At 52.4% G+C, this 26073-nt stretch overlaps 7 protein-coding genes across 7 annotated transcripts; 2 read left to right on the forward strand and 5 right to left on the reverse strand.

Moving 5' to 3' along the window:
- Positions 1-100: 100 nt before the first annotated feature.
- On the reverse strand, positions 101-1426 carry ACET3X_005650 (uncharacterized protein; the record flags this gene model as incomplete). Its single annotated transcript, XM_069451984.1, has 1 exon — positions 101-1426. The coding sequence occupies one exon, from the start codon at positions 1424-1426 to the stop codon at positions 101-103; it is 1326 nt and encodes a 441-aa protein (XP_069306010.1).
- A 481-nt stretch (positions 1427-1907) lies between these two features.
- Positions 1908-4872, forward strand: ACET3X_005651 (uncharacterized protein; the record flags this gene model as incomplete). Its single annotated transcript, XM_069451995.1, has 2 exons — positions 1908-4664; positions 4867-4872. 2 exons carry the CDS (start codon positions 1908-1910, stop codon positions 4870-4872), a joined length of 2763 nt encoding a protein of 920 aa, XP_069306011.1.
- Positions 4873-9191: 4319 nt separating this feature from the next.
- ACET3X_005652 (uncharacterized protein) lies at positions 9192-10007 on the reverse strand (the record flags this gene model as incomplete). The annotated part of the gene is made up of 3 exons (XM_069452006.1): positions 9192-9638; positions 9688-9810; positions 9861-10007. The coding sequence occupies 3 exons, from the start codon at positions 10005-10007 to the stop codon at positions 9192-9194; spliced, it is 717 nt and encodes a 238-aa protein (XP_069306012.1).
- Positions 10008-13799: 3792 nt separating this feature from the next.
- ACET3X_005653 (uncharacterized protein) lies at positions 13800-15613 on the reverse strand. The gene is made up of 3 exons (XM_069452017.1): positions 14916-15613; positions 14796-14866; positions 13800-14749 (listed from the first exon to the last, which is right to left on the reverse strand). The coding sequence occupies exons 1-3, from the start codon at positions 15136-15138 to the stop codon at positions 13868-13870; spliced, it is 1176 nt and encodes a 391-aa protein (XP_069306013.1). The 5' UTR covers positions 15139-15613; the 3' UTR covers positions 13800-13867.
- A 3841-nt stretch (positions 15614-19454) lies between these two features.
- On the reverse strand, positions 19455-21426 carry ACET3X_005654 (uncharacterized protein). Its single transcript, XM_069452028.1, has 2 exons — positions 20114-21426; positions 19455-20064 (listed from the first exon to the last, which is right to left on the reverse strand). Exons 1-2 carry the CDS (start codon positions 21186-21188, stop codon positions 19502-19504), a joined length of 1638 nt encoding a protein of 545 aa, XP_069306014.1. The 5' UTR covers positions 21189-21426; the 3' UTR covers positions 19455-19501.
- A 587-nt stretch (positions 21427-22013) lies between these two features.
- Positions 22014-23139, reverse strand: ACET3X_005655 (uncharacterized protein; the record flags this gene model as incomplete). Its single annotated transcript, XM_069452039.1, has 2 exons — positions 22014-22248; positions 22295-23139. 2 exons carry the CDS (start codon positions 23137-23139, stop codon positions 22014-22016), a joined length of 1080 nt encoding a protein of 359 aa, XP_069306015.1.
- Positions 23140-24612: 1473 nt separating this feature from the next.
- Positions 24613-25745, forward strand: ACET3X_005656 (uncharacterized protein; the record flags this gene model as incomplete). Its single annotated transcript, XM_069452050.1, has 2 exons — positions 24613-24990; positions 25182-25745. The coding sequence occupies 2 exons, from the start codon at positions 24613-24615 to the stop codon at positions 25743-25745; spliced, it is 942 nt and encodes a 313-aa protein (XP_069306016.1).
- Positions 25746-26073: the final 328 nt, after the last annotated feature.

Here is a 26073-nt window from a genome sequence, read left to right on the forward strand (position 1 = left end):
CTACGCATATCTAAAAGTCTATGATACCCCAATCAAGTTTAATCCAACACAAACCTTCCATCCAAATCCAAAACTTCCATGTCTATGTCTATATCTCCGTCTAAGCATCAGGCAATATCAACCTCCTATTCTTCGGATCAAAAATCGGATACTTTTTCCCCTCCAACCCGCCCATATCCACACCCTCACCCCCATCCACTCCCTTCATCGCCCCAAAATCAACCTCCTCGTGCACCTTTTCCAAAAACGCCGCCGCAGCGACCGCAAACCAGCGCCCCCCACCCACCATAAACGACCCCAAATGTCCCCCCCAATCCGTCGTAACCAGCAGCGCATTCGGATTACACAACACCTCCTGGTACGGCAGTCCCGCTTTATTACTAATCGGATCGTCTTCCGCATTGATCCCCAGAAACGGGATCCGGATACCCAGCAACGCATCCACGCACTGCGAGTCCCTATAGTACGCACCCTCGGTCGGATACCCCCACGTCGGACACTGTACATGGCGATCGAATTCGTGGAGGTACCGCGCGGATAGGAGCGACGGCTCGTGGATACCTGGGTTCTGGAGGATGGACTCGCGGTGTCGGTGGTACAAGCGTTTGAGATTGGAGCCCATGGTGCGCGAGTAGATGTGTAAGCCCAGGTACGTGGATTGCAGCGTCGTGTTGCAAACTTCTAGGTTCCAGGGATTGGAGCAGGAGACTGCGGCTTTGAGGGTACATTTTTCGCCTTGCTCGCCGCAGTAGTTGGTTAGTATGTTTGCGCCGAGACTGAAGCCAATGGCGTACAAGGGGCGGTTAGGGAACAGGGTGTGCAGTGTGGTAACGACCTGGCGGAGGTCCCAGGTTGCGCGTGCGTTGAAGAGTTGCGGCGTTGTGATTTTGGAGAGAGCGCAGCCACGGCCGTTGACCACGCAGGCGGTCCAGGGTTGCGAGGGGGAGGTGAGTAGTGGATAGAGGGTTTCGCGGAGGTAGACTTCGTGGGAGCCGCCGGAGAGGCCGTGCAGGGCGATGAGCATGGGTTTGGTATCGTCGCTGGCGATGGCGTCCCATTCCTTGGGTGTAAAGTTTGTGGTGCGTTCGGGGAGCTCCGTGGTGTCGTTGTCGACTTTCATGCGGGCGGCAGATGCCTCGCCTTCCTCTTTGCTGACGACAAAGTCCACAGCAAAGGTCCCGGGGTAGACGGAGTAGTTAGAGTCGAAGATTTGGCGCTTGTAGTAGATGGGTGGTCCTGGGTCTTTGACGGCCGTGTACATGGTCTGCAGGTGGCCGTTGAAGAGGAGGGGGTTTAGACGGCATGGCGGGATTGAGGATTTTGCGATTTCAAGTAAATTGGTCTTGGAGCCGGATTTGGTTTGGAGGGGCGTCGGAGAGGAGTGACATGTGTAGGTTGTCTTGCTGTGGCCGAAGAGCCAGGACATTGTGTGCGTGGGCGGAACCTCCGGAGGCTTGGTGTGAGGTTTGCAAGCTGGATATGCGTATCACGTCTGAAGATAGGGCCGTATAAGAGTACAAATTGACACTGAGAATGTCTTCCTAGCTCTTTCACCGCTCGTGAGGTCAATTGCCGTGTGCGTCTGATACTAGGCGGTCAACTGCCCCAAGTCCCTCCGTTCAAACTAACTTCCAAGGAAAAGCGAAAATGCCGTTCAGTGCTAGACACATGCACGACATGCGGTAGGAAAAGACGGGGCCTCGGTATGTCTACGCACTAGCCGGCATGTGGTAGTGGCAAGCGCGCGTCTGTCGGCCAATGGCGCTCAAGGGACCTGGCGCGTTCGCGATTACCCAAGTCGAGTTCGCGACTGCCCATACACGTCGTCGCAGTCACACCCCGCTACGCCCACAATGCAACGCCCATATCGCCATTCCCGGTGACAGTCTGGCTGAGCCTTCCGCGCCATGGACCCGCGATACAGCTGGCAGCCCCAGGGCTATGCAAACGGCCATGCAAACACGCAGTATCCCCCATATGCGCCGCCTCCGCAACAACAACAGCAGCCGCCGCCAAACGGCTTCCAACACCATGGCTACCCTCAGTACCCGCCCATGCCCATGCAGACGCCCCAGGCGTACCCTCAGTCACAGCCCGCGCCCTACCAACTCCCACCACAGCCCGCCATGTCGCGACCCATGAGCCAGCAATATGCGCAGATGCCGCCCCAAATGGCACCCCAACAGCAACAGCAACAGCCGCCGCAACCGCAATACCAACGGCAGCCCCAGGTCATCATCCCCGCGCGGAGCCCCCAGTACGCTTCTCCCATGCACATGCCGCAGATGCAACCCCCGCGCATACGACATGTCCAGGTACCCGTACAGCGCACGAGCAGCGCAGGCATCGCGCAAACAGATGGCGCCGCGGACCACCAACGGCGATATAGCGCACAGCAGACGCCCAACGCGCCCGTCTCCAAGCCGGTGCAGCGGTCGCCCTCGCATCAGGAGAATGGCCCAAGACTGCAGCAGCGGCCGGTGGTTACCCCGTCGAATGGCCAGGCTCCCTATCGACCGCCGTTGCAGCCGCAGACGACGCCCCAGCAACAACGAGTACCGCCGCAGTCGCAGTCGCAGGTCACACCCCAACCGCAGCGCATGCCATCGCAGCCGACGCCTCAGCAACAGCGGCCTCCACCGTCTACGCCCCAACATTCGCGCCCTTCACAGTCGACACCCCAGCAACCGCGGCCCCAGTCGACTCCCCAACAACAGCGCATCCTCCCGCCGTCTCGGACACCCTCGACCCAGTATGGCAGCCCGTTTCCTCAACCCCCCTCTTCGAAACCGCGAATGCACCCCCAGGTTGTCATACCCAAAACCTCTTCCTCGCACCAGCTCACGCCCACGAAGCGTGCTCATGCGCCCCAGAAAGCGCTTCCCGCTGAGCTCTCTGAACTCTTGCTCACGGCTGCAGACGAATACATTGCCGTGGCGCGAGGCATGGGGTCGCTGTTTATACGGGAAAGAAACGAGGCAGACGTGCGGCAGTACTACAGGCTCATGTCCACTGCCATGGGCTGCATGGATACCGTACTCAAGGACTTCAACATGCCGCCTAGGGACGAAGCAAAACTGCGGCTGAGATACGCTAGCTTGCTCATTGAAGAGACGGACATTGGGGCCGCCGACGTCTCCAGTCGGATCGAAGAGATTCTGTCAAAGCAGATATCACTTTGTGGACGCCATCGTTTGCAAGATCTCAAGTTTGCTGCGTTCCATCTCCAAGCGCGGTATCAGTTCAAGACCAATCACCGCGCCGGCCTCAAGTCACTCGACAAACCGATACAAGAAGCGGAGACCTTTCAACACATCGCTTGGGTGTATGCGTTGCGCTTCCTCAAAGTCACCCTAGCGTTGCAAATACCGGGTCGTGTAGAGGTGGCACTGGCTCTCCAGCAACTCCATGCTATACAGGACCACGCCGGCCGACGCGGCGACCGTGCCATTTTTGTCGCCTGTCACGTACTCGAAGCCATGATTCATTTGCGGTCGGGTGCGCCGGATCGGATAGACAATGTCCAGCGCGCCATCGCAGCAGCTCGCAGCCTGCAGCTCCAGGTATCAGCCAAGCAACTGGGCTCGTTCGGCACCCTCATTGACATGGTCGACATCGCCAGTGGTATCCAAAAAGGGAGCCCGGACCCACAAAAGTCCACCGCCCTGCTCGAGTCTATACTGCGCGACAATAACGATCAGACATGCCCGCACAGTAGCGTCTTTACTGTCCTGATTGAGCGAAGCTTCGGGGGTAATCTCACATTCGACACTGCTGGCGTCTTCCGGAAAAATGCAGAGCAAAAGGACGAATTAGTCTTCACATGGCTGCCAAAGGAAGATCTGCAAGCCCTGTGTTTCCACATCTGCGCTCTGGATCAACACGTGCACGAAAAGGGCCTGAACTTTATGAAAGAAGCACACGCGCGGTTTCGTGAAACGGCAAAACGACGCGCCTTCAACGGCATACCCGTCTCCATCGCTTTTGCACGCATAGAGTGGAACATGGTACTCGACTGGTACACCATGTTCGCCATCGGCCTCATGGCACATAACCGCAACGAGCCCCAAACCGCCGCCGACGCCCTCTCGTTCATGAAAAAGAAGATTGGCCACACCCCTTACAATAACCAAGAAGCTTTCGCCCGCACACTAACCTACTTCTCCGCCATAACCGACCAGCTCAACGGCTCTCTAAAAACGTCCCTCTCATCCTACGCCTCTCCCCTCCTCACCATACCCGAAAAAGCACACGCTACCCCCACGAAAATAGACATCACCGTCACCGCAGCCCTCAACCACCTCCTCATCCTGCGCTCAACATCGCACCCGCAACACCACCTCGCACCCCCGCTCCTCGCTCAGATCAAACCCTACGCCGAAGACCACGCCAACCAATACCTCCGCATCGCCTTCCGCCTGCTCTCCGCCTTTTACGCCGAATCTTCAACCTCGATCCTGCAACAGAAAAAAACGGTCCAAGCCGCCGTCGGCCTCGCACAAGAAATCAGTAAACGGACAGCGAATTACGAGTTTGTGGCTATGATGATGTGTTACTTTGTCGCGAGGTTCTTTGCGGATACGGTCGGCGAGAAGAGTATCCAGGCCATTCGGGCGGCGAGGAGTCAGGCGGGCAAGGTGAGGAGGGGCACGTGGATTGCGGTTGTGAGTGGGATTGCGGCGGCGGTGTATGCGAGGAATGGGTTGGGGGCGGAGGCGGAGAGGGCGGGGAGGGAGTGGGAGGGGGTTAGGGGAGTACTGCCAGCGGTTTTGCGGGGAGAGGGGGAGGATGATGCTGAGGATGATGCTGAAGGCGAGGTGGATGCGGATGGGGATGTGGATGTGATGTATTAGGTCCTGGTTTCAGATGTGACGTTTTCACGTTTGATAAGTGCATAATATACTTTGTGACGATGTCTTAGTTTCTATAAACAAGATGAATGTGCTGGTGACAAGACGCAAGTACAACGCGGTTAAATGACACTGTATTAAATCGCAGTAAAGGTGTGTTTCCCAAACACCTTGTCTCACTGTATGCAGCTGTATATACGTTTAGTTTCTATAGGGCTGCACCAACACTCCTAGCGTCAACGACTACGACACGGAGTCGAATCACGCATTCGTCCATCGCGCTAGAAGATCATTCACAATGTCGTCCTCATTCCTCTCTGGCGGATCATAGGCACGAATAACCATGTCTCTCGGCCGCCAGAACGGGGAAAACAGTCCTGTCCTTGATCTGTGAAAACGATAGTCGCTAGCGGGTTTTTGCTGGTCCTGACCAATCACAGGAGAATTCCCATGGGGCGTCGTCGGCTCTGGAGTTTCCTCGTCTACAACGGATACTTTTTCTTGAATTGACGAATCATAAACCCCACCGCTACAACTAGGAACAATGTCTGGATCTGGGTGAGAAGGCAACGGGAGAATGTCGACTTCTTTGGGCTGAAACGCAAAACGACCAATCCGAACCGCATCTCCCTGCATTCTCTTGCTGTCCAGTGTCGAATACGCAGCTGTTGGCAACGAGGATACTTCCGCGATACTCCGCTCGCGAATGGAAATATCTGGTGAGGATGATCTCTGCGATGCGACGATCCACTTGAGCGTCGTTATCTCCAGCACGCCAAAGACGCTAGATACAGTAGTATCAGATTGTAAACTGATATACGCGACCTCTGCCCCCGATCCGGCCATGCACGTTTCTGTGATGAGCTTTCGTTGTTCAGGAGTGAGTTCCAGCATTGTTACGTATACGTCGAGGTCTTGGTCCTTGTATCCTTTGACTAGTCTCTCGAGCGAGCGATAGGGCAGATTCATTGAACAAACTGAGAGAGAGTCTCCAAAGCCAGTCTTGAGCCCTTTGAGACAATTAGTGGTCCATCCCTGATAATAGAAGGGGTTGTTGCTGACGCTAGCGCTCGGTATAGCTGTCAACACGTTTACAGAAATCGGGTCCGGCGTCGGATCAGAAGATGGTGACGATTCCGTTGGTGCTTGGCGAGTATCCTGTGGTTTCCGTCCTGGAGAGAATTGCTCTTGCCGCTCATCCGAAGGGTCGGTTGCCTGTAGTCTGACTGGTTCTTTGGATCTAGAGATCGAACGTGATTTAGCCGAACTTGTTTCTGTTGTTACGGCGACTGGGGTCACATCTTTGACTAACCCTTGTCCTTGAGTTTGCGTGTTGCGATCAGGCGCTGAAGATGCATCTATTGGACTGGTACTACTGCTTGTACCAGGAAAACCACGCGCCGATACACCGATCACTGACGAGGCCGCAGCATCCTGCCGTAGTGTGCGTGGCGAAGCTTGCGTTACCATCGTACCTCTGGATCCTGATGTATGTTCTCTAGATGTGCCCCGACTGTGTTCAGCTGTCACGTATCCGTTCGTCTTGACGTTTTTACGGTTTCCAAAAAGCTTCAGCAAACCAGTCTTTTGTCTTGGAGCGTCGGTCAAAGTGTTCCCATTGTGTGCCGTCTTTGCGCGCGCTCGCTGTAATTGTACGATAGAGGATCTGATTTCCAATCCTTCTCCTGCATGAACCGGTCGCTGGTGTCCATTTCTCTGAGCAAGAGCGAGACTTGCTACAGCAATCATGAGAATGAGATTACCCTTGGAATCTCTGAGATCGATGCGCAAATCGTCGAATTGGGGTTGCAGAAATGGCCATTTTGCTTTTTCAAGTCGGGATAACTGGATCTTCGAATGTGAATCATGGCGTTTGCCAATCTGGTCGAACGCTCGGCGTAGTAGGAGTTCAATCTCTGTAAAAACTGTCCTACAGCGTTGAAGCGCTTGAGAGATATCGTTTAGGGCAACTGAGTTGAAGACCGATTTGAGAATGCCTTGTGCATCAGGTTGAGGAATGATCAGCTCGCGCACTTGATTGAGAATTGCGCATGTGCTGCTGATGTCGTTCGCGATGGCGGTAACTCTTTGATTGGCTGTCGCAACCTTTTCCGCGAGTGCATACAGCTTCACAGAGGCTTGTACGCCGGCTGCAGTAATGCCCACCACAGACCCTGCGATGCTGAGAGGGTCCGCCATTGCGTGCTTTTAGGACGCTAGCTGTGTGGCTTTGAGCGAGGAATAGTACATTGAATGGACAGAAAGAACAGATCCAAGGACATGCCACAAAGATAAACAAGTGGCAGGAAGGCTGAGCTGCGCCTGGGGCTGTAAGCATGAGGGCGCTTACCGGATGCTGCGTATTGGCCACCATGTCAGCCAATGGCTGCATGGCTATAGCAATACAAGTCAGCCCTACCTTGCTGGTAACACGCCGGCGACTCTCAAGGCATACCTGAGATGGGCTCCGAGTGAAGCCTATACACTATGGGATTCGAAATGCAGCCAAAAGTTTGGTTGATGCGATACTCAAAATGAGACCCTATCCGCTCGTGTTTCCATCAATCCTGCTGCTTGGGATGCGAATTTGGATGATTCGATTGATTGTCTGGGAACTTGCGCTGCTAATTTGATAGTGCATGCATTCTTGCAGGTTGAAGGGTATTGGAGGTAGAGAAAGCTAGCAGCCTCCACGCAGTAGGAACAAGAGGCTCGCGCCAAGGCGCTAAACCACAACTCATCTAGTCAGCGATGACAGTCACCTCCACAAAGTCATCAAATAAGATCCATAAGGAGCTACATCTCTAGCTACAAAGTTTGATGTTGTCTATAGATGCGCAGTCTTAGTATTTGAACATTAGAGTAGTTGACTTATCGACATCTGCAGTCGGATATTAATCGGACGGATGACAGAATCATGGTACGACGTATCGACCAGAAACAACGAGTCTTGTGGGGTTACTGGGTCGTTGTGAATACTTTTTACCATCAAGCTAAATAGTCAGCCATCTGCATTAACTCCAGCCGCAAGACACATAGTCGATGGAATACTTCAACTGTGTAAACCCGATATCTCCGCACTTGACCCACCCTTATTCTCATAGCATCCAAACGCCGACCAGCCAGCATGGGTATTTCTACATCTAAGCTCCTCAGCATTAGAGTCTTCCACACTTCTCACAAGTCACTATTCCAATGCAGTCCTTTCGCCTCGTCCTTTCAAACAATGGCACAGTGCAAGGCGCATACACCATCCCGACTCAGTCACCCTTGCCAGTAAAACACCGCCCTTTGGTCGTTGCCCTCCATGGTGGCTGTTATGATCACCAATACTTCGATGCACTACCAGGATATTCCGCCTCCCTGATGAGCAACACACTGGGTACTCCGTTCGTGTCGATCGATCGGCCTTCCTACGGCGGCACAAGTTCAATACTGCCCATTCCATCCGGGTCTGACTTCACAACGGAAAGCGCGATTCAGTTACATCGGTTCATCCTTCCGAAACTGTGGGAGGAGTTCGGTATTCCGCATGGCTGCAAGTGCATTGTTTTGCTATGCCACAGCCTCGGTGTCATGCCTGGTGTCGCGGTGGCAGCGCTTCATGCAGACGAGAAGGCACCGGAGTATCCATTAGGAGGGATCATTGCAAGTGGTATGGGAAACACGCAATCCAAATCCTCGAGAGACACGCCTCCTCAGTATCCTCGCGTAGACGATGATCATGCACGGTGTCCAATCGAGCTAAAAGACGCCGTTATGTTCAAGCCTGGTACTTATGCACCAGAAATGTTGGAACAAAGCGAACGCCTAAACGCGATATGCCCTATACCGGAGATTGTTGGGTTTTCAACACAATGGATGCCTGTCTGGAAGGAGAAATGGGCACCAGCCGTGAAAGTGCCAGTCATGTATTCGCTAGTGGAGGATGATCCATTCTTCGAGGCTACGCAAGAGGAGCTTGACCGCTGCGTCAGAGCTTTCAAAAACAGTGTCCGAGTAGAAGTTAGTCTGATTCGGGGCGCTCCGCATTATGTTGAGTTGAGTTATTGGGCGCAAGGATGGTATGCTCGGTGTTTTGGCTTCGCACTGGAGTGCGCCGCTAGTTTCGCCGTTACAAGCTCCGATGCCTGAGTCGGCGCTCTATCTTTAGCAAGGACGTTAGTGGCATGTAGAACCTGACAAAACCTAAGTTCTTCGTAGAAGTGCGTCACCTCCATCGGAAAGCAGTGTTATGTTCGCTGCCGTGATGAATGAGTTGATGAGTCGTGTATTGTTGCAACATATGGAAGCTGCAAATTGTAGCTCTTCAAAGTACGCACCATATCTCTGTTGTAAACATCAGCCTCTAATGGCATCTGCCAGTGGCTGGAACCAGGTCTCAGCCAGCTTCTTGTTGCCCGCATCATTCGGATGCACACCGTCGCCAGTCATTGTATTCGTATTGAAACCAGTCCACGCATTCACAACCGTTACAGGGCTGTTTGCAGTCGTCTTGTTCGCCGCCCACGTCTGAATCGCGTTATTCAAGGCCACAACGCGTGGGCCGCATTCAGCGCAGTTGGACGGGTTCATTGGGATGATCTTCGCAGCGAGGATCTTCATAGTAGGTTTCGAGACGCGCATCTGGTCTACAAGCTTGCTGAAAGCGGTGGTGATCTCTTGGGGCGAGCGGTTGCTCCAAACGTCGTTGGTACCGAGGTGCATCATGACGATGTCGGGTTTGGTGGATGAAAGCCAACCCGGTAGTTGGTTCTGGTTCGCAATGTTTACCGCTAGGAAACCGCCCTGCAATTGTAAGTCGGCCGTCGGTATCAGAAAATGGACAGAACATTACATGTCCCTCGTTCTCGCCATCGTATTGGAAGCCGCAGCCTTGGCCGGCCAAAGTGCCTACGAAGTCGGTGTTCTTGATGCCGGCTTGTTGGAGCTTCTGCCAAAGATAGGCTCGCCAGCAGCCCTAGACTATTGTGAACTGTGAGCTGATGTAGTCGAGCATCGGGTACATACTGGGCTACCCGTGATCGAATCACCAAGAGCCATAATCCGCACTGTAGATTGACGTCCTGCAAGTTCTGTTGGAGCTGCTGCCACCATGACCACCATGGCCGCCATGGAGAGCACCGCCAGAAAGGTCGAGGCGACAGTGATGTACATGGCTGCTAGATTAAAGACTATATGTTTCCTTCGAGTAAAGAATGGGTTTTATCGTGAATTGCAATTCGCGTACCGCACGATGCGACTTATGTATGCTCCATGGTATTTGTTCCGTGTACATGGGACGCTGTAGCCATATCTACTGAGTTGTTCCGTCCAGATGAAAATTTCGCAATAAGGCTTGAAGAAACGCCAGTGGCGTCTGCGACGATGCTCAAGTTATCTTGTCACAAGATCTGATCGTTATTAGAACCCAGTCTTCAGAATACTGCTGTATCCTATCCCAGGGACAGCGGTTCATCTATACATGACGTGCCCCGCAATGCGACAATCTATTCCTTCCGTGTGGCCCTAACAGTCAGCTTATTTGTGCTGAGGTAGTTGCGCATCGGACTTAGTGCACGTCTCTGTTTGGTTGCGCCTTTCAGCGCGCGTTGGATGGCCAGGAATATGAGGGCAAGCGTCGTACGTGGAGCAATAAAAGCGGCTCTGCAATGTCCGGGCCCATAGTGGTTACCCAGGTAGCTACCCCACCCTTAAGGTATTGCAAGGCTGTCGGCGCACGCAGCCTCACCCCAGGTTGTGCATGTCTTTCTTTTCCGCAGCAGATGTACGCGTTCGCTGTTCGAGGCCGCCATGTGGAGTCCATGGTGGAAGTGATGCGAAGGAGGCAAGGGGGCGCCGTAGGTCACGGATGACGGGCCCCACCGTCAGGTAGTTCTGCCGAGGTCTTCTCCACATAGCCTTCATTGCGGTTGGTCATCGCTTCCAAGACTTGCGTAATCTTGAGTTCTGGAGCAACGGTCAGGACTACTCTCATTCGACATGCCGTGTCTTTTGTGACATGGTACTGGCATTTTGCTCACTGTATCTTGCGTTTCTATCACAACCCAGCAAGAAGAACCCATTAGAGCTGATAGGTGCGGACATAGAAACCGTGGCAGGGCTATGCAATCAGGTCGTTATTGTTGAGTGCGAGGATAGGGTTCATGGTAACTGAGGTACAGGGTTTTCGGCGCATGCTCAAGGATCTCTGGAGGCCAGAAATCCTTAAATGAGCGCATAGCCCCAGCAGAACCTGTCACTCACTCACTACCTACATGGGTTTTTGCTCAACAGAAGAAAGTAAGACATCGGGACATCCTCCCACCTCTGATATGCAAGTGGTGCGTATCTACTGCTGGTACGAACACGCAGGCTGCAAACAGTACTACAGGTGTTGATAGACGGCAAGTAGTTAGCGATTTCGTAGGTCCCAGCACTCACACAACCACGATAACATTAAGGGTCATAGAAAATCGTTGCGCGTTAGCCCGCGCCCAATTCTTTGGACATGTGCGATAGCCAAGGAGACGTGGTTGTCAGAGCGCTCTAGGTGATACAACCAGCGTGGCCATCCAAGCTCCAGGCCCTTACAGTCTGTCACCTACAAACCCACATGTGCAAAGCAACGAAGCTGATTGCACGGATTTCAGTTTCGACAACCTCGAGGTTTGATAAATGCGGGATGAGGGAAAAGGGGATCAGATTCGGCGGTTCGGGAAGACTGAAGGCCCGGAAGTGGGTCCCGCATTCCTCCGCTGCACGCAATCAGTCACCAGGGATGTCGCAAAACTTTCCTCCCATGCCCAGCGAACCCAGCGACTGTACAGACATCGATAGTGCACAGGTTGCCGTGCGTTCTGATGCCGAGACGACCATTGTCGGCACACCTGATGGTCGTTTCGAAGACGTGGGTCCTCTGGACATGCAATCGCGTACGACTTTGAGACTTTCCTGTTGGTGAGCAGCTTGTTCGCACTCCATGCAGCACCTTGATCAGAGATTCCAAGTTACGCGGAGGAATTTTGCGCCTTCTGATTTCTTGCTCGGAGCTGATCAGCCTCCTGACCCTCCCACCGATGGATTTGTGCTGTCACATGGTCGAAGCCACCGCGATACCGATTGGGCAAAGTTTGGCATCTTCTGTGTAATAGCTGTCAACGAAAAGTGTAGCGGTAAACTTATTGAGTTGATAAAGCGAACATTGTAGCATTGGCACGACTGCCGAGTCAAGTATCACTTATACCGAATATGTGTGTCTGGCAACACCACGTCGCTACATACATCCATTCACAGTGTACTCAGCCCCGACCAGCTATGCAGAAACGTCTGTGCCTTCCAGCTACATTCTACCAATGCCGGTCGCAATTTTGCGACATGCAAGCAATCGCACTGGACAATATACGATAAGCTGGGAATAGAGTTCGGCTAACGCGACGAAAGTTTGACGTATCGCGGCTCGTATGGAAGCTTTGACAATGTTCGCCCAACGCCTGAAGCTTCGACACAGATTGTCGTACATATGTACGACCGCACGGAGGATCTGCGATCTAATCGCATTCGGACGCGAATCCGGCGCAGGCCAATGCGAGCGGCTCGAAGCGTTACTTGTCGTGAGCGACCATGGTCGTGTGAAGCAGCCCATGACTAAACTAAAACTGTTCGCGGATTACTACATGGAACAAGCAATTTCAACGTCCCGTTGCGGGAAGGCATGTCAGAGCTGGAGAGTGTTCAGCAATCGGATGAATCATCCCGTTGACAGCGGACCAATAAAGCTGTATCTGGACAAAGAGAATCGGGTAGATAGACCAAGTCTGTCCAGCTAGAACAATCACTCGCAAAACCAAGCCGGAGGAATATGACGCATGCGGAGATTTGCTCGGGGGGATGCCGAGGTCGTATCGTGCGAACACCACAAGTCTTCCTCGCCTCGCCAATCGCATCGTAAACATTGCTGTTTCCGCGTGAACTAAGAGATCTCATCATCTAAGGCACGACATACCCAGCGCTGTGGTTCCCCAGGTTCTGCTGCACTTCTCCATGCCGATCCCCGATCCTAGCGCAAGGGGACTCCGATGCACTTTGACGTAACATGCGTCCCGTAGCACAACCAAAGTCCCGAGGCGTTTCGCGGCTCAGGAAAGCATCGCGCCAGCAGCCAGCGCGGCATGCACGGAGTCGAGTCCGTCGAGATGCGAATGAACCGGTTAGATGTTCCGGTACCGATTCGGTCCTTCTCACGACATGACATGTGCGCTTACATATCTAGAGTCCAGAGCCCGGTATCTGCGAGTCGTGAAAACCACCTTGCGGCCTGACAGACAATCGGGCCGCAGCTGGGGAACGGGCTCGAAGGATCCGAGCGAAGGATGGATGTGGAGATGCTGAGTTTCAATTTTCAATTTCGTTCGTTTTTAGCACCGCCAGCGATATCGCATAGCTGATAGCCTCGCGGAGAGGTTTCAACAGGCCTGTTATCTCCAAATGACGGCGGCTGGTTGTGTTTGACAAGCGTTAATGTTGAGGATTGGTGCTTTGCTACTTTGGGCCTGCTTCACCCGATTGGCCCACCGTGTAGAAGCGTACCGCGGCACACATTCTGCACAGCCAGTGACGGGCTGTTCTTAGGCTGATGTTGTGGGAATTTCCAGGATTTCTCCTTAACAAGCTTCCGCCGGGTGGCGTCTTCCATTCGCCTATGCGATGACGGTAAATAGTGGATGGCGCTGGGGTCAGCCATTCAGAGGACACCGGACCTCGAATACATCAACGAGTGGTTGAAATACGAAAAGAGTTATCTTGCGCACCCGTGCAACCCTGTGTCAGAGTCCTGGGAAGCCAAGCCGGAAGTCCTTGCACAGCGGCACGACACAACACCACCATGCATTCACCGGTGAAAAGCTTGGGTCAGGGGAGTCAGAACAGTTGCCAAACTTCATGCGCAGCAGAGGATATTGAGGAAACATGGCGATTTCTATTCATGGTAATTTCTATGGAGAGATCCACATTGCAACAAAAGAAAAATGTCGTCTTTACTACTGGCTGTCCCCGCCCGACCACTGCGAATCCTTGCGCTCTGTGACCAAATCCTTCTGACTCTCGCTATCGCTAATCCGCGAGCTCTCCTCGAAATGCTGTTCAAAGTGTCGCGTAACATAGATGTTTTTCCCAAATATACCCCCTTCCTCAGCAGGTGGCGTGCTACTTGCCCGGGCCAGTCCCAATTCCAACTCTTCTTCATCATGTTGTGCGGTACTTCTGACACCGTGAACGGTCCGGATTTTGGTCGCGCCGGTGCCAATCGTGCCATTTCCGTATGCATTTCCGTATGCTCGGTCCGATTGGACAGTGGAAGAAAAACCGGGGATGATCTTGATAATCAGTGGCTTGAGCGCAGGAAGCGATGCGCACACGATAGCTAGGTTCATCTCGATGTTAGACCAGTAGGCAGCCGGTGCGCTGTAGTATGTGGAGTCGTCGGGGTTGTTGAGAAGCGGGATGAGAGCGTGCAGGCGGAGGATCGATACGATGCAGACGAACCAACCGATAGTGAGGATGGTCATAAGCGCGAGCCTCTGACGCAGTGCGATTTGCAGTGTCCAAATGACACGAACGGGGAGGAAGGCCACGACGAGGTCGGATAAGATGTTGATGCTGGCATTCGCATACCAAATCGACCTGTTGTCGAGGCATTTCGCACCGGGCCGCTCCAGTATTTTCCAGTAGGCATGGACAGGAACACATGTGAAAATGGAGGTGAAGAGCGTGCTGATACCCCAAGCTACGCAGAAAGCCATGATGATGTAGAGTGGTATACGCATTTCTCGCAGAGTAAATATCCGGCTGTACTGGAGAAGGATGGAGATCTTGGTGATGTTGAGGCTGTTGTTGTAGAAGATGATACTCCAGAATAGGTACTATTCGACATTAGATTCGAAGTGCAGATGGGCCTCAGATTCTTACGCGCAGAATCGCCTCATTTCCAGCTGGGAATTCGACGAAAACCGCATGCTTGCCGTTACCAGCGTTCACCTCTGGAATTGGTTAACGCCTGGCTCGTCACGGGCGCGGTGTGTGTCTTACGCATTATTTGGAATACTCCAGTCACAATAGCCAGCGCCATAGAGCACACAATGGTGTAGTCCTCCCATCCTAATGCTCTTCCCAGGAACTGGAGCCGAGTGATGATACGCAGGGCGACGCAAATCCCCGATATGCATGTAAAAGCAATAACGATAGATTTTGTGAGCGGACCCCGATCCTCTTTGGCCAAGGCAGCCAACTGTTCCGGTGGTATTTGGTCCATGGCGGCTGTGAGGTAGAGGGAAAGACAATGTGACACACTTAATTTGTCGATGTGTGAAACAGGTTCGATGTGGTCACCATGGACGCTCCTTGCCCTATGTATTCGCAGTCGCCTGTGTGTGTGGAGGAGTACATATGTCAGGTCCTGCGCCCAAAGGTACCTGAACTACGAAGGCTGCACGGGCTAGTGCGACAGTGTACACCAGACTGGGATGCCACGTCGTTTAAGGAGGTATCCGAAACTCAAAACTTATCAATGGACCACACCCTGGAAAGCAAGTGTGAGGAGGATCTGGGGAGACGGCATGCCTGACGGAAGCGCTAGACCTAGCTGACGGCAAGAACTTGGACACAAGCCAATGGGACTGTGCACTCCTCCTGATTAGTCGCGTAAATGCTTCAGCTTCAAGGGTACATCTCCAAACCGAAAAGGTTGCAGTGGCGAGCGTAGTCCTGTGCACTCGGCCCGCCGCGAGTAATCAGACGGTATGCGACATACGGAAATCACTTGCATGATGCACTGTGCGTATTTCCCATGGTGTGTGGCGAACCCTGCTGTCGATATGAGGAACGCCTTCGACACCAGGGATCAGGCCATCGGGTTACCGGGTGAAGATCATGCTGATGTTCGACGAATGAGCTGACATGTGGCGCGTCGTATGTTGCGCCAAAAGTTGCCCTGGATGAACACACCACGCTGCTACTGAAGAAACGGGAGGCCAAGATTGCCCGGCAACGGTACTATCAAAGCGATCAATTGACTCCTTGGCATGTTGCCATTTGTGAGTTTATACCTCCAAAATCGTTCTCCTGCGTTGCGAAGTCGGAAATCTGCGATGTTGTCGCTCAATCACATCTTTGGCCAAGTTTCCCAAATTCAGTACCGTCGATCGACCCACGTGCATGCCGTTTGCGTGTCTATGACCGTCACATGCTGGGCTTTTCAGCAGAGACACCGGGCAAGGCACCGCTTGAACTTGGTAGTGGAGCCACCGAATACCGGCTAATTTGTGTGGTGTAATCTGTCCGCGCTTTTAGTGTGACGCTAGAGCACTTGATGGCGAATTATTGACGCCCAGAATCATCCCTGCAGATCGGATCTCAAACTCTATTGTGTTTGGCTGCCTCATAGCGTAACAACCTCCAGCTTGCGCTCTGCTCCGCCATTCAAGAGAGGCCTTGCAAATAGCTGGACAGATGTATACCTACACATGTGGCGTGACGCTGCTGATGCGGGTCGCGTCCGTCCATCGTCTACTAAGGCTCCCGAGGTCTCCCTGAACGTCTCCGCGAGATGGAAGTCAGGGTATCACGACAGATCCGCCACACTGCGCGTTAGCATGACCGACGTCGTCCCAACAGGCGCAGAAGGCTTTGCGGCTTGGGTTGCCGTGTGTGTGTCGCAAGCACCGTACGAAACCGTGGAAAGAATGTGGTTCGTAAGTCGCTGCACTTTCCTACTAAGGCGCCATCGAACATCGAACACGGCGGGTAGACGAGACAGTCTGAGATCCCAAACCACGCGGCATTCGCTATCAGGGACTTTTCCTGGAGGATCATACGTGAGGAAAGGTCTGTTTCGTATTCCAATGATGCCTAGGAACCATGGCCAATGCGAGTGCTGGGCTACTGTGAGCACAATGCGGGATGAAATGACATCGGGAGAATCCTGATGCTGCACGCCTTGACAGGGTCGGCTAAGTGGAAGGTTTGCGCTAAGTCAGCAATGCATCGGGCCCAGCTCTTTGAACACCAGCCCTTGGAATAGGTTCCGAGCTCTCTTTGGGAAACAGATGACACCCATAGTGAGGAGTCATGATCACGTCGCATAGCCTACGTTGGAATGAGTCGGTGCCCGCAAGGGAGACGATCCGGGAACTTCGGGACCAGTTTCTGACACGTGGTCTAGCCGGGACGGCGCGTCCGTGCGCAGCATCTAGCTTGGCACACCAACCCCGTTCCAGGCTCAGAGACTCGTTTCGTATGAGCTGAGCTGTCTGTGAACACCATCAGCTTGCGCATTGAACTGAATCTCTCTGCTCGCCGCGTAGATCTCGTAATAATTCCAACAGTTCGGGATTGCTGCAGGCGCCTTCCGTCGTCACGTCATCTATGACACTACCTGGGCATTAAAGGTTTCTTTGCTCTCATCGCGCTGGAGCACACACGCCCAGCACTGTTACGTTACAAACATCATACAGCGTGCATCGTCAGGGACATCTTGAATCTCATACAGAGACGCGCACGCCGTTGGTCCGACATCTGGAGGCTCAACGACTGGGAATCCCCAGGTAAGCGAAGATGGCGTCAGGAACCCTGCAGGAAGCTGATCTGACTGGAGCATGGAAGCATGGTTCTGGCACAGGCTAGTAAGTCTTCTTGGCGAATCAGCCAACTATCTCTCATTGGAAAGTTTTCAAAACGTAAACGTTTGACACCAGGTACACGGCGCGTCACTCTGGAGAACCTCTTCAAGCGTCACGGTTATACCCCCGTGGAAAGCAGGAACGATCAACGGCCCCTGATCTACAACCACTATCTTAGAAGCCTCGCCCCAACATATCACATCGCATCAGCACGCCATTGGTGACTGCGAAGGTGTTGTTGTAAGTGCGCAGGAAAGTTGAGTTGCCAATGTCACCTGTCTATCGCCGCTCAGGTCCAGTGGCGACGCGTGTTAGTCATAGCCACATGCTCAAGGACCATGTGGCTCGCATTAAAACACGGAGCAGACACTTCAAAGTCAAGACTTTCGACTCAGGTGATCGGTGAGCTTACTTGCGGACATTGAGGCCTCTGCTGAGCATCCAGACATCGCCAATCTGTCCTACGCCTCTGAGACCCCTATGGCTGCAAAACCAATCGCGTCAGCCTAAATCCGCCCCCTAGTTCTGAAGGCCGGTTACCCGATTACCGGTACGCTAGATCTGCGCTTCTGGTCTGATCTGTCGCAGAGACTGGAACGAAAAAGCAATCTACGCATAGCGCTTGCCGGACACAACTCCGTGGATATGGACGGAGATGGTCGATCATTCGACGATCATACTTGTGTGTGTCGAGCTCATTCCCAGATACTGCAGGCGAAGTCCAAGATCTCCTTATCTGATCAGCATGAAAGTATATGTTTACTAAACAGATGATGTGGTGGTGTGAGGGTTACTATCAAAGGTCATCTAATGGCGCTGCGATGATATAGGCAATGAGCTAGTAATCATAAGAACCATATCAGATCATTGCATGCGAATGATGCAGATAAAGCGATCGGGGTGCAACCATCACGAATAGTAGAAGATTCACAGCACTTATCTTTTGGCCAACTAACGATCTGTCACATCCGGACATCGAGCTGTTGGAAGCTGAGGTAGCCTTGAACAGCTTGCCATGTGCTCGCATATGCACGCTGCGGTAGCCATGCTAAAATGTTTTCTACACTCAAGTCATAGGCGCAACTGCGAAGCCTTTCTCTTGAGTCACAAATATACCTCTTCTGCACATCGAGATAAGGTGTTGTTGATCCGAGAGTGTTTTGCCTTCACTAGTTCAAGTCCTCAGGCGATGAGAAGTATCTCCTTTTTCTACCTTGTTCGAACCTTCTCCCATGGTGGAAGGGAGAAAGACGAATAGACCATTTGACATGCAGGCAGTAAAGTGTATTCAACTTATGTTGTAGCTGCGCTAGTAGAGACTACGCATTCAGAGTCTACAAATGCCTACACAGTCCGTATACGCTGATTGGCGAGTATACTACTGTGATCTCATCGTCAGAGGAGTCCATGACGCCGCTAATCGTTCTGTAATGCGCATCCCGGAGATGCATTCCGACTTGATATGACGCACGATAAGCTTTTCTTGCGACTAGGTTCGATTTCAAGAATAGGAAGTCAATGTCATCATGAGCTTCCAGTGGTCACAAATCGCTCCGTCTTGCCTCCTAAGCATATTCTTGTCGCTACCCAACTATCGCCACCAGAACCTGCAAGTGTATGGCGAGGTTGATAGCACCGTTTGTCTTGTACAGGAACGACTGGGCGGTCGATCTACTCAACTTTCTTCTCCCCCTGAAGATTGTAGTTATCAGGTCCGGTCATCCCCATTCTATGGCATGCCAGGATGCAGGTCACAACTACTTCACAGTATCTGAAGAGATAGTCAACCGCTGAAAAGTACAGCTTACCATGAATGGTAGGGAGTTGGTATACACAACGAAGCATACTGGCCAGAAGCTTGGCAATATCTCAGCCAAGTATCCAACAATGATTAATCTCAGAGAAGGTGCAATAGGACCTCGTAAGGATTTCAAATCAGTGTCTCATTAACGCTAGCTGTATAGCAGACTATCTTAAGATTGCCACAGACCGTTGAGTTCACCGAAACTGGGCATACTTGAAATGCGCCGGGGTCAAAACAGGCTGCAGCTCGCCATATGCGTATAGTCCCATCATCATACCTGTAAAAGGCTGACCGACAGATGGATTGCGTGTCATGATCTGGGTATCAATGTCGCCTAGCCATGTCCACTCAGTCTTCTGCTGCGGACCATCGTCGGCCTGTCGGTATCCAAAGCGGTAGCTCGTGGCAGTGCTGTCAATCACGAGCTTCATCTCACCCTTCTCTGGGATGGCGTGCTCTACAGATTCCATGTCCGGTCGTGTGAGTCTGATGACTCGTTTTTGTTGGCCGTCGCGATCTGTAAGCGCAATACCGATGCTGGCGTAACAAGTATGATTCCACCATAGCACTGTGCCGGCCTCAACGCGCGGCACATCAGGTTGGAAATCCAATTGAGTCTCCCAGACCACCGGCCAATGTCTTTGCTTTCGCAGAAACAGCGTTGGACATGTGGGCATCGACAGCGTGTAAGGACCACCATTCAAAGTAAGGTAGTCGTCTCGCGCTGTCATAGAGTAGTCTTTCCTCACAGGTGTATCTGCGCATGTGTTAGTATTGTTTCATTGACCAGCTTCTAGGATGCTCACTCTTGCGGTACCACCCAAGACCGAGTCTGATACCACTGAAATCGTCCTTCCATGCCTTATCCTCATTGAGCATATACTTGTTTGGTCCGCTCATCTGCAAGGTGACCGGTTTTCCCTCGTTGAATATCGGCCAGTTGCTCTCCCAGCGAACTGGAAGCAACATGGACTCGCGCCCGAAAACTGACGTTCGCCATTCAGCACCTTCCTTCCTGGGCCGTACGCCTAAGCACATGGCCCACCACTGGCCTTGGGTATCTTCAACAATATCGCAATGACCAGTGTTTTGGACCTCGTCGTCTATTGTGTTGCGCCAGAGCGGGTTGTGCGGTGCTTGTTCCCACGGTCCGAAAGGGCTTTCGCGACTCCGGCTCACATATTCGCAGTGCCCGGACTCAGTTCCTCCTTCCGCCGTGAAGAGATAGTAGTAGCCGTTCAACTTGAAGAGATGTGAGCCTTCTGCAATACCCGATTCAGACTCCCGGATCATCTTTGGCGTGGACTTCAAATTACCCGAAGCAAGGTCAATTGTAGATACGTGGATGGCAAAGTCTTTCAGTTTCGAGTCCGGGGAGCGATCGACCTTTCGGTAGGTCGAAGAGAGATACACCTGGCCATCGTCATCCCAGAAAAGGTCAAAGTCGAAGCCGACCTGATCAAAATACACAGGGTCAGACCACGAGCTCTCGTTCCAGATGTTGGTGGTTTTGACGTAGAAGCCACGTGGCCATACGCGATCGTCGCTCTGCGGTCTATATCGATCAAAAGAGTTGGTGATGATGTAGAAAGTGCCCTTGTGGTAACGAATGGTTGTTGCCCAGACTCCGCCTCCTGGCTCCGGAGTCCTGATATCGAGTTGAGACTTGCGCGTGAGTGCGTGACCGATTAATTTCCATTTGATAAGATCTTTGCTGTGATATATGGGCGCTCCGGGGAAGTATTCAAATGATGAAGTAACGCAGAAGTAGTCGTCGCCAACGCGAATGACAGATGGGTCTGGGTTGAAGCCTGTAAGGACTGGGTTGGCGAAAATGCTCATGGTCGAGGTGGATATTTCTTTTCTGGTCTCGGGGGGCATAACGTGGGATGAGGCTCAACATATGGAGTATTCAGGCTGATCTCGATGCGGCTCCAATCTTCCGTTACGCGCCACATGCCGCGCATCCTGTTCGGCCCATCCTGCCGTTGCCATGGCTGTAACCAATTGACAGCTGTGTTTTTGCGGCTCAAATCGCGTGGGAGTACGATGATGAGTTTTTCCTCGAATCACAAAATTTGCGGGTGTATCTCATGATGTTCCGGATCCTTGGGGTAGCTGTGGATCATGAAAGAGACTCGGGGTAGATGGATGAATGAGGGGTAGGCTTGGCGGGCTAAGGCGTTCCTTCACGGGCGAACATCGGCAAACCTCGGGCTTCCCAACAGAAACAACACACGTTTATCCCGCGACACAATGGACGTCCCAAAACGCATCCGCACTAGCTCGTAACAGTTTCAGGACGCAGACTCACTACCTTGGACGGAAGAATTTGGGCTAAGGACACATTGTGCAGCGCTGGAAGCTTACTATTGTAATCGCGACGTGTCAAGACAACACCACATTTGGCTGCACGCGCCAGAAACGAAACAAGCATGTCATGTGTTACACCAAAGCCCTAGTATGTGTTCGGTACTTACACGAGCTGCATCTCGACGTTGCCAAAGCCACGTAATCGGATCCGGCGTGGAGTTGGTTGCATGTCGCTCGAGCTTGTCTCAACATCACTGACACCGAAGCTCTCGTTGGTACTATAACACGCATTGTGGATCACAATTATGCGGCAGCGTGTTGGTTGCATTAACCTATGGTGGAGGTCGGGATCTCTATCAAGGATCGTGCCAACAGTCAAGCGAACTAAACAACTTAGTAGGTGACCGCCATACCGCCAGGAAGTTCCGTCAGCCAACCGCCACTCACACCAACATCCTCAACCGCCTGCTGTGGCTTCTTGCACTTCATCGAGTCTTGCGCAGACTGAATCTTCAATACTTGGCAGTTGGCATTTGCACATTTGCCGCTGGGCAAAGCATCCATGGCCTTTTGTAGCGAGTCATCCTTCCAGCCAAAGAGGTAGTCGCCGTGCTGGCCGTACCCCGTGCTGTTTTCAGTCAATCACCGTTATAGGAACAAGGGAGGGGACTCACCCGTCACCAAAGCTGTACACGAATGGCTGCTTCCCAGTACCGTACCAGGCGTTATTCTTATACCGTCCGGTATCCCACATGATCTCATACATCACTTGTGGAATGGCCACCGGATGCGTACCAGGGCAGTTCGGAGTACCCAGACCACCGCTGTTGGAGTATGCGACGTGGCTCTTATGGTCTGGGGAATCAAGATTCTTCCCATCCCAGCAAGAAGGGAAGATGATGGTTGCCCTGATTCCACCAGGACAATACTTGTTGGGCAGCTCCGCCGTGTCTTTTGCATCACACGGCGCGAAGCCCTCACCATTTTGCAAACATCTGTGGCAAATGCTTGCCCTATTAAGCTTCTTGGCCATAGGATCGCCCGCAATCATGCGAAACCCTGGCTTGAAGGCCGTCATCTTGTTGTTCTTGGCAGAGTATGGCATGTAGTACACTGTCATGCCGCCGTCCTGTTGAAGTCCTACGTTGGCGAATTGGGGTACACGCTGGAACGTACCATTCTCAGGCGATTTAAAATAGAGCGATGCAGTCCAATAGTTGCTGAAGTCCTCACTGTACGTGCAGGATGTACAAGTCGAACGAGTCGGAGGATCAAAGACGCCAGGCTCCATCTGCAGCACATCAGTCAATGTCTCGCTGATGCGATAGACGGGTCGTACGGTAAGATTGAAAGAATTCCCTCCAATGATCTGATGTGTGTGTGGTGATGGTCGTTGACCGGGATTCACCAGCGGATCAGCTCTCTCGACAGTGAGTTGCGAGCATGCAAAACGGAGCATGTTCTGCGCAATGACGCTTTGCGTCAACAGTGCGCCGGCGGCGATGGTGGACCAAATCATGGCGAAAATGATATCTCGAGTTCCTTGAGAGTTGCAAGAAACACGAAGTTGATGCTTCAACGACTTCTTAAGCCAAGCAGCAGATACGACAGCAAGCGTAGGCCGGTGGCCGCTATCAGTCGGTATATTGGAGTGTGACGGCGACTATACCGTTCTTGTTGCTTTCGCCAATGAAAATGCTGACAAGTATGTCGTCGCACGTCTTGTGACGATTGTTCAGTAACGAGCCTGTGGCGATATCCCGATTTGATCATTTGGATGAAGGCCTTAATTAACAACAAGTATCGGCAGTTGCAGCGATAGTACCGAAGGCAAATCACGACAAGCTTTTCGCTTCTTAAATTGCCGGCAGGGTTGTCGTGGTCACAACCGAACGTTGTACCAGCATGGTGTTGATTGATGCTACCATCGGATGATGACTTTCAGGCCTGAGTGTACCGGGAGATGATTTCGGGTATACACAAAGCAGACGACACCTAAACAGCCAACGAGTGCGGCTATTACGCCCTTCTTCGGTTACCAGCGTGCATCATTATGGGAGAGAGAGTCTCAAAAACCCAATGAGTTTGGTCGTATGGAACCCTCGGCCGATGCTGCTCCCAGTTCGGCTACGACTACCGGATCTGGCAATCTGCGGGGTTTGACCGAGGATCTCCTCACCAACCTAGACACCCGCAATGTTGAATTAGACCCCAGCCATGTATACAGACACGATGTGTTTTCCGATTCAATGTTCAATCTGTCAAAGATATCGGTATCGCACATGCCAGCATGACGCAACAGCCGCTCTCTGCTTCCTCCTCAATCGCTGGCTTCTTTCAAGCTCTTCCGGTACTGCCACCACAATACACCAATCTTTCCTCCCTTCCGGAAGCTCGCCAATCTCGATTTTCAGACTCGTCGCAAGCCTCGGACGATAAGGTCGTTGTGGACGACATTTGGGTGGAAGAAGCTGAAAGAGATCGGATACCAAGAAGGCATCGTCTCAGTGGCTTATGATAGATCTCATAACGCCTTCAACAGACGCGTGCAACAGTTCGTCGGAAATCATGTATGGAGTTCGACCGGTACTATGACCGGCTGCCCTCAAAGCATGACTGATGGCGCTGCGACACTGTTAGGCAAGCACATGACCGACTCTGATGGTGATCAGCCAGGACGAGGCGGAGTACTAAGAGAAGCATACAATCGGCTTTGTAGTCGCGACCCGGATGTCGCTTGGACAAGCGGGCAATGGATGACAGAGCGATCTGGTGGCAGCGACGTATCCGGCACGGAAACACTTGCTGCACGTACGACATCGCAGGAACTGGCTGAAGATGCGAAGATGGGAAGAGACCGCGACGCAGTCGGTATGCGATTAGGCTCTTGGAGGATACACGGTTTCAAGTGGTACAGTAGCGCGACGGACTCTGAGATGGCCGTACTTCTTGCACGTACAGACAAAGTGGCTTATCGGCGTTCTACATACCCATGCGTCGAAGGGTGGGTACTCAGTCACAGGCTTCCGATATTCTGAATGAAGAGGCGCAACCCCAAACCGAGCTCAATGGTGTTCGCATCCAGCGCCTGAAGAATAAGCTAGGAACGAAGTCACTTCCAACTGCCGAGCTCGAACTGAATGGCGCACGCGGATGGCTCATTGGTACTGAAGGCCAAGGCGTGAAGGAAATATCCGCTATCCTCAACATCACGCGCTTGCATACCGCTGGTGGTAGCGTTGCGAACTGGGGACGCGGTCTGGCTATCTGCCGTGCCTACAGCAAAGTACGCAAAGTTCGTGGCGGATTACTCCGGGACAATCCCGCGCATCTGGCATGGATGGCTGAAGAGACGGTCAAGTACTGGGCAGTATGCACTTTACGTACCTTGGTGTTGCATTGCAAGGTGCTTTGGAGCAAGATTGGGATGAAATGGTCGCGAACACGAAAGCTGCGCAGTTGATACCCAACAACAAGACTACGGTGGCGGTTTTGCTGAGATTGCTGCTGCCCGCGATGAAAGCCCAAGTCAGCGTGGCATCCGTTCATGGGCTTCGGCAGTGCATGGAGTGTCTCGGTGGTGTCGGATACTGCGAGAACAACGAAGACGGCAGCTTGATGAACATTGCGAAGATTTATCGCGACAACCTCGTCAACCCGATATGGGAAGGTACCGTCAGCGTCATGGCGGAGGATGTCGTGCGAGTGCTTACCGATAAGCGGTTGGGCAATGGCGATATCTTGAACAACGTTTTCATGCCGTGGGTCAAAGACTTGCTCGAACGGTGTTCTTCTACCTTTCATGATGAAGTTTCAATCATCGAGGACAGACTTCAGGCTCTCAACAATCTTGTTCATAATGCGCAGAAGGAAGAGCTTCTCTACCGTGGGCGAAATATTCTCGAGCACCTGATGGTCGTTGTTAGTAGCGCTGTGCTAATGTACGATGCGAATGCGAACCCAGATGCTATCGCGCGAGAGATTGCAGTACGATGGGTCCGCACGAATGCACTCTCTCCGCAAGAACATGCGCGCGCCCAGGATTGGAAGATTCTGTCATCCATGGACAGGCGCATCTTTCTTGGAACGCCAGACGCTGATTTGGCAGTGTCAGCGAAACTTTGAGTGAAGCGTAGTGTTAAAGAAAGTCAAAAGACATGAGAAGGGGCTTCACGATATCTAGCTATCCGTGGTACGCCGCCAAAACCAAATAGCGCTTGGAATGGATTGCGAAGTAACATTAGCCGATACTTGCTTTGTGCAACTATTTGACCTTGTTTATTTTCTTCTAGACTAGCGATGTGCCGAATATCAGGGCAAAACTTGTCCACGTGGTTCATTCAGGGTGATCATTGCTACCATAGCTGCTTATCTGATCGTCGAGTCATACTGGGGACATTTACCCTGTCTTGCAAATCCTAGCAATTTCTGGATACAATTGAAGAAGCCTAGA

The sequence above is a fragment of the Alternaria dauci genome, chromosome 5 (assembly GCF_042100115.1).
Source record: "Alternaria dauci strain A2016 chromosome 5, whole genome shotgun sequence".
Taxonomy (NCBI): domain Eukaryota; kingdom Fungi; phylum Ascomycota; class Dothideomycetes; order Pleosporales; family Pleosporaceae; genus Alternaria; species Alternaria dauci.

What these genes read in the sequence shown, in the direction of transcription:
- ACET3X_005653 (XM_069452017.1), bottom strand. Translation starts at nt 15,138, where the DNA reads ATGGACCAAATACCACCGGAACAGTTGGCTGCCTTGGCCAAAGAGGAT. An exon ending in TGGAGTATTCCAAATAATGC is followed by an intron (nt 14,867 to 14,915) that starts GTAAGACACACA and finishes AACCAATTCCAG; the next exon opens with AGGTGAACGCTGGTAACGGC. An exon ending in GAAATGAGGCGATTCTGCGC is followed by an intron (nt 14,750 to 14,795) that starts GTAAGAATCTGA and finishes AATGTCGAATAG; the next exon opens with TACCTATTCTGGAGTATCAT.
- ACET3X_005654 (XM_069452028.1), bottom strand. Translation starts at nt 21,188, where the DNA reads ATGCCCCCCGAGACCAGAAAAGAAATATCCACCTCGACCATGAGCATT. An exon ending in TCTTGGGTGGTACCGCAAGA is followed by an intron (nt 20,065 to 20,113) that starts GTGAGCATCCTA and finishes ACACATGCGCAG; the next exon opens with ATACACCTGTGAGGAAAGAC.